This window comes from Mytilus trossulus, chromosome 1 (genome assembly GCF_036588685.1).
Source record: "Mytilus trossulus isolate FHL-02 chromosome 1, PNRI_Mtr1.1.1.hap1, whole genome shotgun sequence".
Classification (NCBI taxonomy): Eukaryota; Metazoa; Mollusca; class Bivalvia; order Mytilida; family Mytilidae; genus Mytilus; species Mytilus trossulus.
This window is the reverse complement of record NC_086373.1, coordinates 8,152,549-8,162,513: the sequence shown is the minus strand read 5'-3', so window position 1 is coordinate 8,162,513 and position 9,965 is coordinate 8,152,549. Positions and strand designations below refer to the sequence as shown.

The following is a 9,965-nucleotide window of genomic DNA, read 5'->3' as shown; positions in this document are numbered from 1 at the left end:
TTATATGACTGCAGAGGTCATCTCTTTAGCTCAATGTATACTAGTTTGTATAACTAGCATCAAAATCCAATCTAACTATGGTTAAATTCGGCATATCAAGAACCCAACATATTTTTATGCCCCATTTATGGGGATTATGTTTTCTGGTATGTGCGTCCGTTCGTTCGTCCGTCTGTACCGCTTCAGGTCAAAAGTGTGGTCGAGGTAATTTTTGATGAAGTTGAAGTCCAATCAACTTGGAACTTAGTGCACATGTTCGCTATGTTATGATCTTTCTTATTTTGATGCCAAATTAGTGTTTTTACCCCATTTTCACGGTTAACTGAACTTAGAAAATAAGTGTTCGGATGGGACATTCGTGCACTATGGACACATTTGTGTTTTTAATTGAATTAAACAAAGTTAAATATTAGACCAACTGGAAAATCGTGCCAAAAATCAGAAAACTACATTAACGAAAAGGTCAGCACAAATAACCCCCTACAAATCAATAATGGTTCAAAATAAAAAAATAAAAAAGAAAGATTTTTGACCATTTGGATATTATTGTTGAGTAATTTAGAGTAAAGGCCAAATTAACCATTGAATTCAGTCAGGTTCTGCATATATTAGAACAGACTTCAGGTTAGTCAAAATGGAACCAACATTGCATTTGGACCTGTTAGAGTTCAATATAGAGTGATTTACAAACTTCTCGAATTGTTGGGGTTCTTGTATATAAACTCATTATAGATACCAGGATTAAATTTTTGTATTTACGTCAGACTCGCGTTTCGTCTACAAAAGACTCAATACCCGGATCTGTATTTTTCTATCGATTTATGAGTTTCAAACAGCAGTATACTACTGTTGCCTTTATTCATCAGTGACGCTCGAATCCCAAAAAGTTAAAAAGGCCGAATAAAGTACGAGAATAAAGTAAAGATTGAGGACAAATTTCTTAATTGTTTTTGCCAACTAAAGCTAAGGTAATCTATTCCTGAGGGGTAGACTTCAAAAATTCAAAAGTTTTGTAAACAGTTAATTTATAAATATGTATCAACGACAATTCATGTCAGAAGTGCTGACTACTAGGCTAGTGATACCCTCGGGGAATTAAAACTCCACCAGCAGTGACATCGACCAGTGGTTGTAAACAAACTCCGTACGGTGACCTATAACTGTAAATGTTTGTGTCATTTTGGTCTTTTGTGGATAGTTGTCTCATTGGCAATCATACCACATCTTCCTTTTTTTATATCATCATAGATACCAGGATTTAATTTTGTATTTACGTCAGACGCGCGTTTCGTCTACAAAAGACTCATCAGTGACGCTCGAATCTAAAAATGTACGAAGTTGAATAGCATTGAGTACCCAAATTCCTAAATGTTTTGACAAATACAGCTAAGGTAATCTATTCCTGAGGTAGAAACGCCTTAGTATTTCAAAAATTCAAAAGTATATTCAAAACGCATCATTTAAATGTAGCGGAATTTGATGAGACTGTTATTAAAGTGAGAGGGTTAGCGCTATAGAACCAGGTTTAATCCACCATTTTCTACATTTGAAAATGCCTGTACCAAGTCAGGAATATGACAGTTCTTGTCCATTCGTTTTTGATGCGTTTTGTTTTTTGATTTTGCCATGTGATTATGGACTTTCCAAATTGATTTTCCTCTGAGTTCAGTATTTTTGTGATTTTACTTTTTTTTTTCGTTTTTCTACATTTTATAACCCTGATTCTATATAAACTTTACATACTATGTCAGGTTTTCGAGACTTGTATTTTAAAGTTTGATTGTCCCTGTGGTATTGTTTACCTCTTGTTCACACTTTATCACTGGGAACCTTATTCGGTAAATAAATTATTGTACCGTATATTGTATCTTAAACTTTAAATACTAAGAAAAGACAATTATTTTCCACCGCCCTAACAATAGTAAATTGTTATCTTGATCTGTGTTTATCATTACTAGTTATGGCGGACGACGCAGTTACCTTGCAAAAATTGATAGAACCGCAATTCATTAAGATTACAGAAGGATTCCCTGGTGCAGAGGGTCCTGTGTTTGACAAATGTGGAAACTTCTATATGGTTGCACCTGAAGTGAAAACTGATGGCAACTTTACTGGTCAAGTGATCAGGATTGACCTGGATACTTGTAAGGTATAAATACATGAATACATATTAATAAGATATCGTTATCTTAAATAATGTTCGCGTTGTATTACTATCTCCAAATAAAGTTTTTATTATTTTTAAACAGTAAACTATTTGTAAAACGAGTGCATTGATATTGTTGCAGTCTACAGTAATATGTGAACCTAATATAGATGGCTTTGGTGGAATACCAGCAGGATGTCAATGTGATAAAAATAATATGATATGGATAGCAGACATGAGGCTAGGTATCCTAAGCATGAATCAGTCCGGTCAGTTTAATCAGGTAAATAATATATGGATAGCAGGTACAAGGTGATGTATCCTTACCATGAATCAGTTCGGTCAGTTTAATCAGGTTAATAATATATGAATAGCAGACATGAGGCTAGGTATCCTCACCATGAATCAGTCTGGTCAGTATAATCAGGTAAATGATATATGGATAGTAGATATATGGTTAGGTATCCTCACCATGAATCAGTCTGGTCATTTTAACCAGGTAAATAATATATGGATAGTAGATATATGGTTAGATATCCTCACCATGAATCAGTCCGGTCAGCATAATCAGGTAAAAAAACAGACATGATTCTAGGTATCCTCACCATGAATCAGTCTGGTCAGTTTAATCAGGTAAATGATATATGGATAGCAGATATAAGTCTAGGTATCCTCACCATGAATCAGTCCGGTCAGTTTAATCAGGTAAATGATATATGGATAGCAGATATAAGTCTAGGTATCCTCACCATGAATCAGTCCGGTCAGTTTAATCAGGTAAATGATATATGGACAGCAGGTATAAGTCTAGGTATCCTCACCATGAATCAGTCCGGTCAGGTTAATCAGGTAAATGATATATGGATAGCAGATATAAGTCTAGGTATCCTCACCATGAATCAGTCCGGTCAGTTTAATCAGGTAAATGATATATGGATAGCAGATATAAGTCTAGGTATCCTCACCATGAATCAGTCCGGTCAGTTTAATCAGGTAATTGAAAACAGACATTATGTCAGATATACTCACCATGAAAATAGTGGACTCCATGGATATTCTTGCTAATAAAGTCAGTATCAACGAAAAATATGCTATTATTATATACGGATCCAATAAAGGCAACAGTAGTAAACCGCTGTTCGAAATTCATAAATCGATTGGGAAAAAAACAAATCATGGTTACAAACCAAAACTGACAGAAACACATCAAATATAAGGGAACTTCGAAACAACAGAAACACAACACTAAAATTTAACACACACAGAAAAGAACTAAAATATAACAATGGCCATTTTTCTGACTTGGTTAAGGACATTTTAAGAAAAGAAATGATGGTTTTGTGGGCAGCCAAACCTCACACTTTTATGGCAATGTTAAATAACCATTAAATGACAACATTACATGAAAGGACTATGAGAAAATAAATGGGAGAACATATAGGACAGAAAGACACACGAATAGTAGCTATCAAAATGTACCATACCCGCATTTCATACAGCCAATTGAAAATAGTAGGATCTTTTGCGCCTGTCAATCAATTTTAAATTTTTGGCATCAATAATTTATTTTGGTTCAACATAAATATGCATGACATGCTTGCACTAGACCCTTTATAAACAAAACTCAATCAAGATTGTAGCCAAATATATTTTTTTGTAAGGCTTTTGATAATATCTTGATAGAAATTTTGAAGTCAAAGTGATGCTTATTTTTATAGTTTTACGTAAGGCTCTAGTTGATATTTTGCAAAGTATGAATACTGTTAACTTACAAATATCATCTCTTATGACATCTGAAGAAATCCCGTGACAATAGACATATGTGTTATATGTAGATCAAAAGAATACATTGACAATTAGTTTTCCCGTGAATATTTTGTTTTATTCATTTTAAAACTGATTTTTTTTAAAGTTATGTAAAGAAGACAAAGATGGGAATACTATGCAGGGTTGTAACGACTGCTGCTTTGATTATGACGGTAACTTATGGGTTACAGCACCAGCAGGGAAAATTGCACCACATCCATATACCAGATCAAACAAAGTAAGATTAAAATTATTCTCTCCGTTTATTAATGCAAGTAATTGATTTAACTCATCGGTGTGAGCTTTTCAAATCACTTTTTGTTTGACGTCGTCCCTTATCTTTGACAGTTTTTGGTTGGGTTTGTGTTGATAAGTTTTTTATTTTTATATTTTATGTTTGATTGTTTTTCTTTTTTCTTTTGTAGCCTTGCGTTTTCAATTTATTTTTCGATTCACGAGTTTCAATATCCCTCTCATATCGTTCGTCCCTCTTTTGACAAAAATCTTCTCCAGAAACTAACTTGCTTTACCAGATCCATCATGCATTCTATTCTTATCCATTATGTTGTGGTGGAGAGACTTTCTTTTGTTTAAGATGCAGTCAAAGTCGAGCGACAAAGACTCTACAGATCATTTGTTAAAATCCGTCGAAAAAAGTATTGTATAGCTGTGTTATCTTAGACGAAACGCGTATATACTAAATTTAGTCCTGGTATCTATGATGAGTTTATCTATCTTAATTTTCTGGTCTGATCCAATTAATTAAGAATTTCGGAAAATGTTGCAGATTAGTCTAGGCAACAATATTTAACCAATGTTAAAATATCTTAAATCGATTAAGGAAACAAATTAAGATCACAAACACAAATTTTGAGAATCGCATGAACTCATAAAGGAATAAAAGCAGTGTGGTGTTAACATTGTTGGTGTCGGTTGCTAAAATTGCAACAAAATTCTGAAAGGTATTTACAATAGAAATGAATGTTATGATATCATATCAGTAAACTTATGGATCGGTTTATTTTGTCACAAACCAAAATGTAAAATAAAAGTAGACATTTGCTAGTATCATTATTATTACAGGAGGCGTTTGGATCTGTTTATTGTGTGACAAACAAACACACAGTGATAAAAGTAGACACTGGCTATTTATTTTCTAACGGAATAGCTGTACAACATTCTTTAGACGGGAAACCACAGAAGCTGATTGTAGCTGAAACTCGAACACAATCTCTATGGGTTTATAATATACTAGGTCCAGGTGCTGTTGGAAATAAAACGTTATGGGGGAAGTTGCCAGGTTTGTATTGTTGTAATGTAACTATGGTCAATTTTGTTTACGCCTTTTAGAGTGTTTTATTTACAGCAACACCAAGAAACACTTTTAACTTTCCATATTGGCTTTATAATATTACACAAGGATAAACAACAATCATTTAATAGTTGAAAATGGATATTAATTTATCGTTTCTTATGTCACAGCCTTTTGGATCCTCAATGCTCTTCAACTTTGTATTTGTTTGGCTTTATAAATATTTGATATTTTGACTGATGAGTCTTTATGTAGACGAAACGCGCGATTATAATTTAGTACGCCAGACGCGCGTTTCGTCGTCTACATATGACTCATCAGTGACGCTCATATCAAAATATTATAAAGCCAAACAAGTACAAAGTTGAAGAGCATTGAGGATTCAAAATTCCAAACAGTTGTGCAAAATATGGCTAATATAATCTATGCCTGGGATGAAAAAAATCCTTAGTGTTTTGAAAAATTCAAAGTTTTGTAAAACGGGAAATTTATAAAAATGTCCACATAATTGACATTCATGTCAACACCGAAGTGCTGACTACTGGGCTGGTGATACCCTTGGGGACGAAACGTCCACCAGCAGTTGCATCGACCCAGTGATGTAAAAAGTTATCAGTTAAAAAGGGCTGGTGATACGCTCGAAGACGAAATAATCCTGGTACCTTTGATAACATTTGATAACTATATAGTTATGAAATATATGATTTGTCTGTTGATGTAGTAAATGATGTGATTTTTACAAAATTCTTGACGTTGGTGAAAAACCAAAAACTAGTAAAAACTGCAATCAATGAATATATATGTACGTTCAATCTATCACTGTCAATTTCAAGCTGCTCAATCTAAATACTATTCTTCACGTTCTGTATTGGTCAAGGTAGTTTTTGATGAAGCTGAGTCCAATCAACTTGAAACTTAGTACACTTCCTGCTTAAATTAGACTTTTGACCCAATTTCACGGTCCATTGAACATGGCAAATGATAGTGCCAGTTGGGCATCCGTGTACTTTGGACACCTTCTTGTTCCTGAAGTGGTTTGCTTTGATGAGTCGTTTGAAGTCGATGCGCGCGTATGGTCGCATACACACATTTTAATCCCAGTATCTAAGGTGAGTTTTTTTTAGTTTTTTAACGTACGTTTGTCATCGTCAATTCGTTTCATCAAGATACAACGCACATGGCATGATGTGGATTTACTATTACACTTCAATAGGGACATTTTTAATCTAAATCTATCTCCTTTTAATTTCAGAGTGCCCATCCGTAGATGGAGTGCCGACAGGACCAGATGGTATGGATTTTGATGAGGCAGGAAATTTAATTGTTGCTCATATTCGTTCTGGATATCTGGAGGTATTTGGACCTGAAGGAGGCAGACCCCATACACGAATAAAATGTCCTTTTATAAAGCCAAGTAACCTGCATTTTCAGCCGGGAACCAGTACTGTGTATGTTACAGAGCACGAATTTGATGGTTTATGGAAATTTCAGTGGTTAAGAAAAGGACAACCCCAGTACTGTGAACTGTAGAGGTCAATTGTTTTCGACTGGTTATCAATAATTTAATTTCCAAAACCTGTCTTTACTGTGCGACACGGGAAAAAATATGTAATTAAACTCCTCATAGATACCAGGACTAAATTTTGTATATACGCCAGATGCGCGTTTCGTCTACAAAAGACTCATCAGTGACGCTCGAATTCCAAAAAAAGTTAAAAAAGCCAACTAAAGTACGTTAATATTTCGAATCGTAGAAGTAATTTAAGGTGGCTCTTAATAAAAATTCATTAAATTATTTAATAATTTGCTTTTTTTTTTAATATAAAAAATAGTATGGTGACCGCTGTTTTTCATGCTACGGGTTGTGCAATTTGTCAGATTTTGTATAGAATATGAACGGAAATTCAAATTTGTGTGATAAAAGAAAACTAAATGACAGAATTCTAGGATAAAATGTGAGAAGATAGCTCATATTACATGCTTTCATCAAACGTCTTATACATGGTTTATATACTATTCACAAAATGTTCACAAATCATTAGAGATCTAGACCAACTGTTATCTGCTACATCAAAATCCAAGATGGAGGAAGTCACCTGAGCCACTTCAAGTGGAAACATTAAAAAAAAACCAAAAAAAACATGCATATTATGGTCTTTGTACATAAACCAGTCTCCATGTTTAAACCGAAACAAACACAATGACAAGGACCTAAAAAATGGCAACCAAGTTCTGTTCCCTTGTTGGTATTTCAGTAAAGCTGGGGTCACACATTCACGATTTTTACTACCGTTCTTGATAGGACCATTCCCGATTAAAATTTATTAAAAGTCTGATCAAGATCCTGTGAATCGTGGATGGAAATTCAAACTTAAATTAAAATTTGTAAAAAAAATAATTTGATCACGACAACAATCAGATAGTATTCAGGAAGCACCGATATTCAACCGTTTCTACGCGAATTAGTCCCAATAATACCGTTCTGAATCCGCTTCTCATCCGATTTGTATTTTTCGCCAGGTAAAATTCGACCGAGTCTGTCACGACTGCGTCCCGACTCTACCGAATGTTATCCGACTGAGATCAGACAGTGACCGGACAGTGAACCGACGCTGACGGAAGTTATCCGTTCGAAAACTGTCGGCATATTCGGGATGATCAAGTACTGTCGGAACGTAATCCTATCATAGTCCGCTCTATCGCATTGCAAACGGCTTTGTCTGGTCTCAGTCGTATTGTATTCTGTAATTGTCGGGACTCTGACGTGGGTATCATTGACGAATTTCGTATTAATAACGGGACTGTTTCGGAACGGTTTCGGCAAAAAACGGTTCGCAATCGACAAGATCTGGATGCAATCTGGACTCAATCGGCAGAAAACAACTATGAAAAATTACTCCGGATCATTCCCGTTCCACAGGACACCGTCCCGAATACACAAGACATTGTTCGGAATTGATCCGATACAGCAGAATCTGTCACGACATAGCCACGATTGTAATCCGACTAGACAAAATCGGCTGAGTTGCCCCGAATGTTACGGGACGCACCTAACTGTCGGGATGCTTTGCCGAACTATTCGGACCCTTCCCGATCCGTAGGAATCTGTTACGAACTAAAACGAATGCGTTCAGACAATGATAGGACATTCCAGATAATTGAGGATACTAATCCGACTTTTTCACTTTTCGTGTCGTATTGCTGTCTGATCTCAATCGGGAGCAATAATCGGCAATGTGTGAACCCCGCATTATACATAAGGCATGAGACTAACATTATTTCTACAAAAAATTGAGAAAAGAGTCAAACTTATAAATCGATAATAAACTGACAACGATATGGCTAAAAATGATTTACAACAAACAGACAAACAATAGTACACATGACACAACATAGAAAACTAACGAATTAGAATCACGAACCCCACAAAAAACTAGGGGTGATCTCAGGTGCTCCGGAAGAGTAAGCATATTCTGCTCCACATGTGGTACCCGTCGTATTGCTTATGTGATAACACATCTGGTAAATAGTGTAATTCGGTAGGTTACATTCATGAAAGGGGATGGGATTGTAGTTACGACGTAAGGAACATATCCGATATCATTTGTGAAACGGTTATCCATAACGGTCAACCAACTCGTAATGGCGTCCGTAAAATTTACGAAGAAAAGATTTCAACCTCACCATTTGGAACTCTTGGTTTAATATCTTTCTTGTGAGCAGCAACCTTCTATCAAGAAAATTATGATAGGAAATGAAAGCAATATACGATGTTACATGGCGCGAATGACACATTCAAAATGTTCTGTATGGATACATTCGTTCAATTAACTAAACATAACACTTAATACCGGGTTTGTAACGATGTGTGCTTCGTATGGAGCCGAATCTGCTTAGCCTTCCGGAGCACCAAAGATCACCTCAAGTTTTGGGTGAGATTCGTGTTGCTTAGTCATCATTTGTCTATGTTCTGTCTTGTGTTCTATGGTTTGTTTGTCTTTTTCTGTTTTAACACTGCGTTGTCAGTTTATTTTCGATTGATGCGTTTGAATGGCCCTCTAGAATTTTCCGCCCTTCTTTATTAGTAGTTGTTTGACTGAATCTTGTACACTTAACACTGTCTGTCAAACAAACACCAACAAACAACAGTTAAATGCGCTGCATTATCCGAACTATCAGTGATAGGTTGAATGATTTATAAACCTATACAGAGATTTATTGTACGGCAGGTGGTTTGTAGTTTAAGGATTTCTATGTGTCCCTTTTTCTACTATCCTAGATGTATGGGCGTTTTTCGTTTTACTAATGAGTGAATCTACATTTACACGGTTATAAGAAGTATCTTAGGCCGTGTTCACATTGACATAAATTCGGTGTTGTGTTCGTGTAACTCACACGTAAACTAAACACAATTGCGTTCCCATTGATAAAACTCAATGTGTACATGTAGTTTAAATCATGTTTTACCTACACACAGTCGATAGTCGATGTAGGCCTTGTGTTGGTTAAGTGTACACAAAACTAGGCAATTAGGACATTAGTTTTATCGTGTATATATTTAAGGAGGAAACTATTTTTGAGTAAAATTGATATTTTTGATAATTATTAGTTGTCTAAATTTTACAGATTTTTTTTTGTTAAAAAAAATAACGTACTTTATTAACCCCTAACCAAGACTCAATGCAGCATCATTGCCGAACC

At 35.3% G+C, this 9,965-nt stretch overlaps 1 protein-coding gene across 1 annotated transcript; it reads left to right on the top strand.

The window, feature by feature from the left end:
* The first annotated feature begins 1,949 nt into the window (after positions 1 to 1,949).
* Positions 1,950 to 6,981, top strand: LOC134706531 (diisopropyl-fluorophosphatase-like). Its single transcript, XM_063565556.1, has 5 exons — positions 1,950 to 2,149; positions 2,289 to 2,429; positions 4,059 to 4,190; positions 5,036 to 5,252; positions 6,517 to 6,981. Exons 1-5 carry the CDS (start codon positions 1,961 to 1,963, stop codon positions 6,792 to 6,794), a joined length of 957 nt encoding a protein of 318 aa, XP_063421626.1. The 5' UTR covers positions 1,950 to 1,960; the 3' UTR covers positions 6,795 to 6,981.
* Positions 6,982 to 9,965: the final 2,984 nt, after the last annotated feature.

Coding starts and splice junctions, on each gene's coding strand:
- LOC134706531 (XM_063565556.1), top strand. CDS start 1,961: ATGGCGGACGACGCAGTTACCTTGCAAAAATTGATAGAACCGCAATTC. Junction 2,430..4,058: donor AGTCCGGTCAGTTTAATCAG/GTAAATAATATA, acceptor TTTTTTTTAAAG/TTATGTAAAGAAGACAAAGA. Junction 5,253..6,516: donor GTTATGGGGGAAGTTGCCAG/GTTTGTATTGTT, acceptor TTTTAATTTCAG/AGTGCCCATCCGTAGATGGA.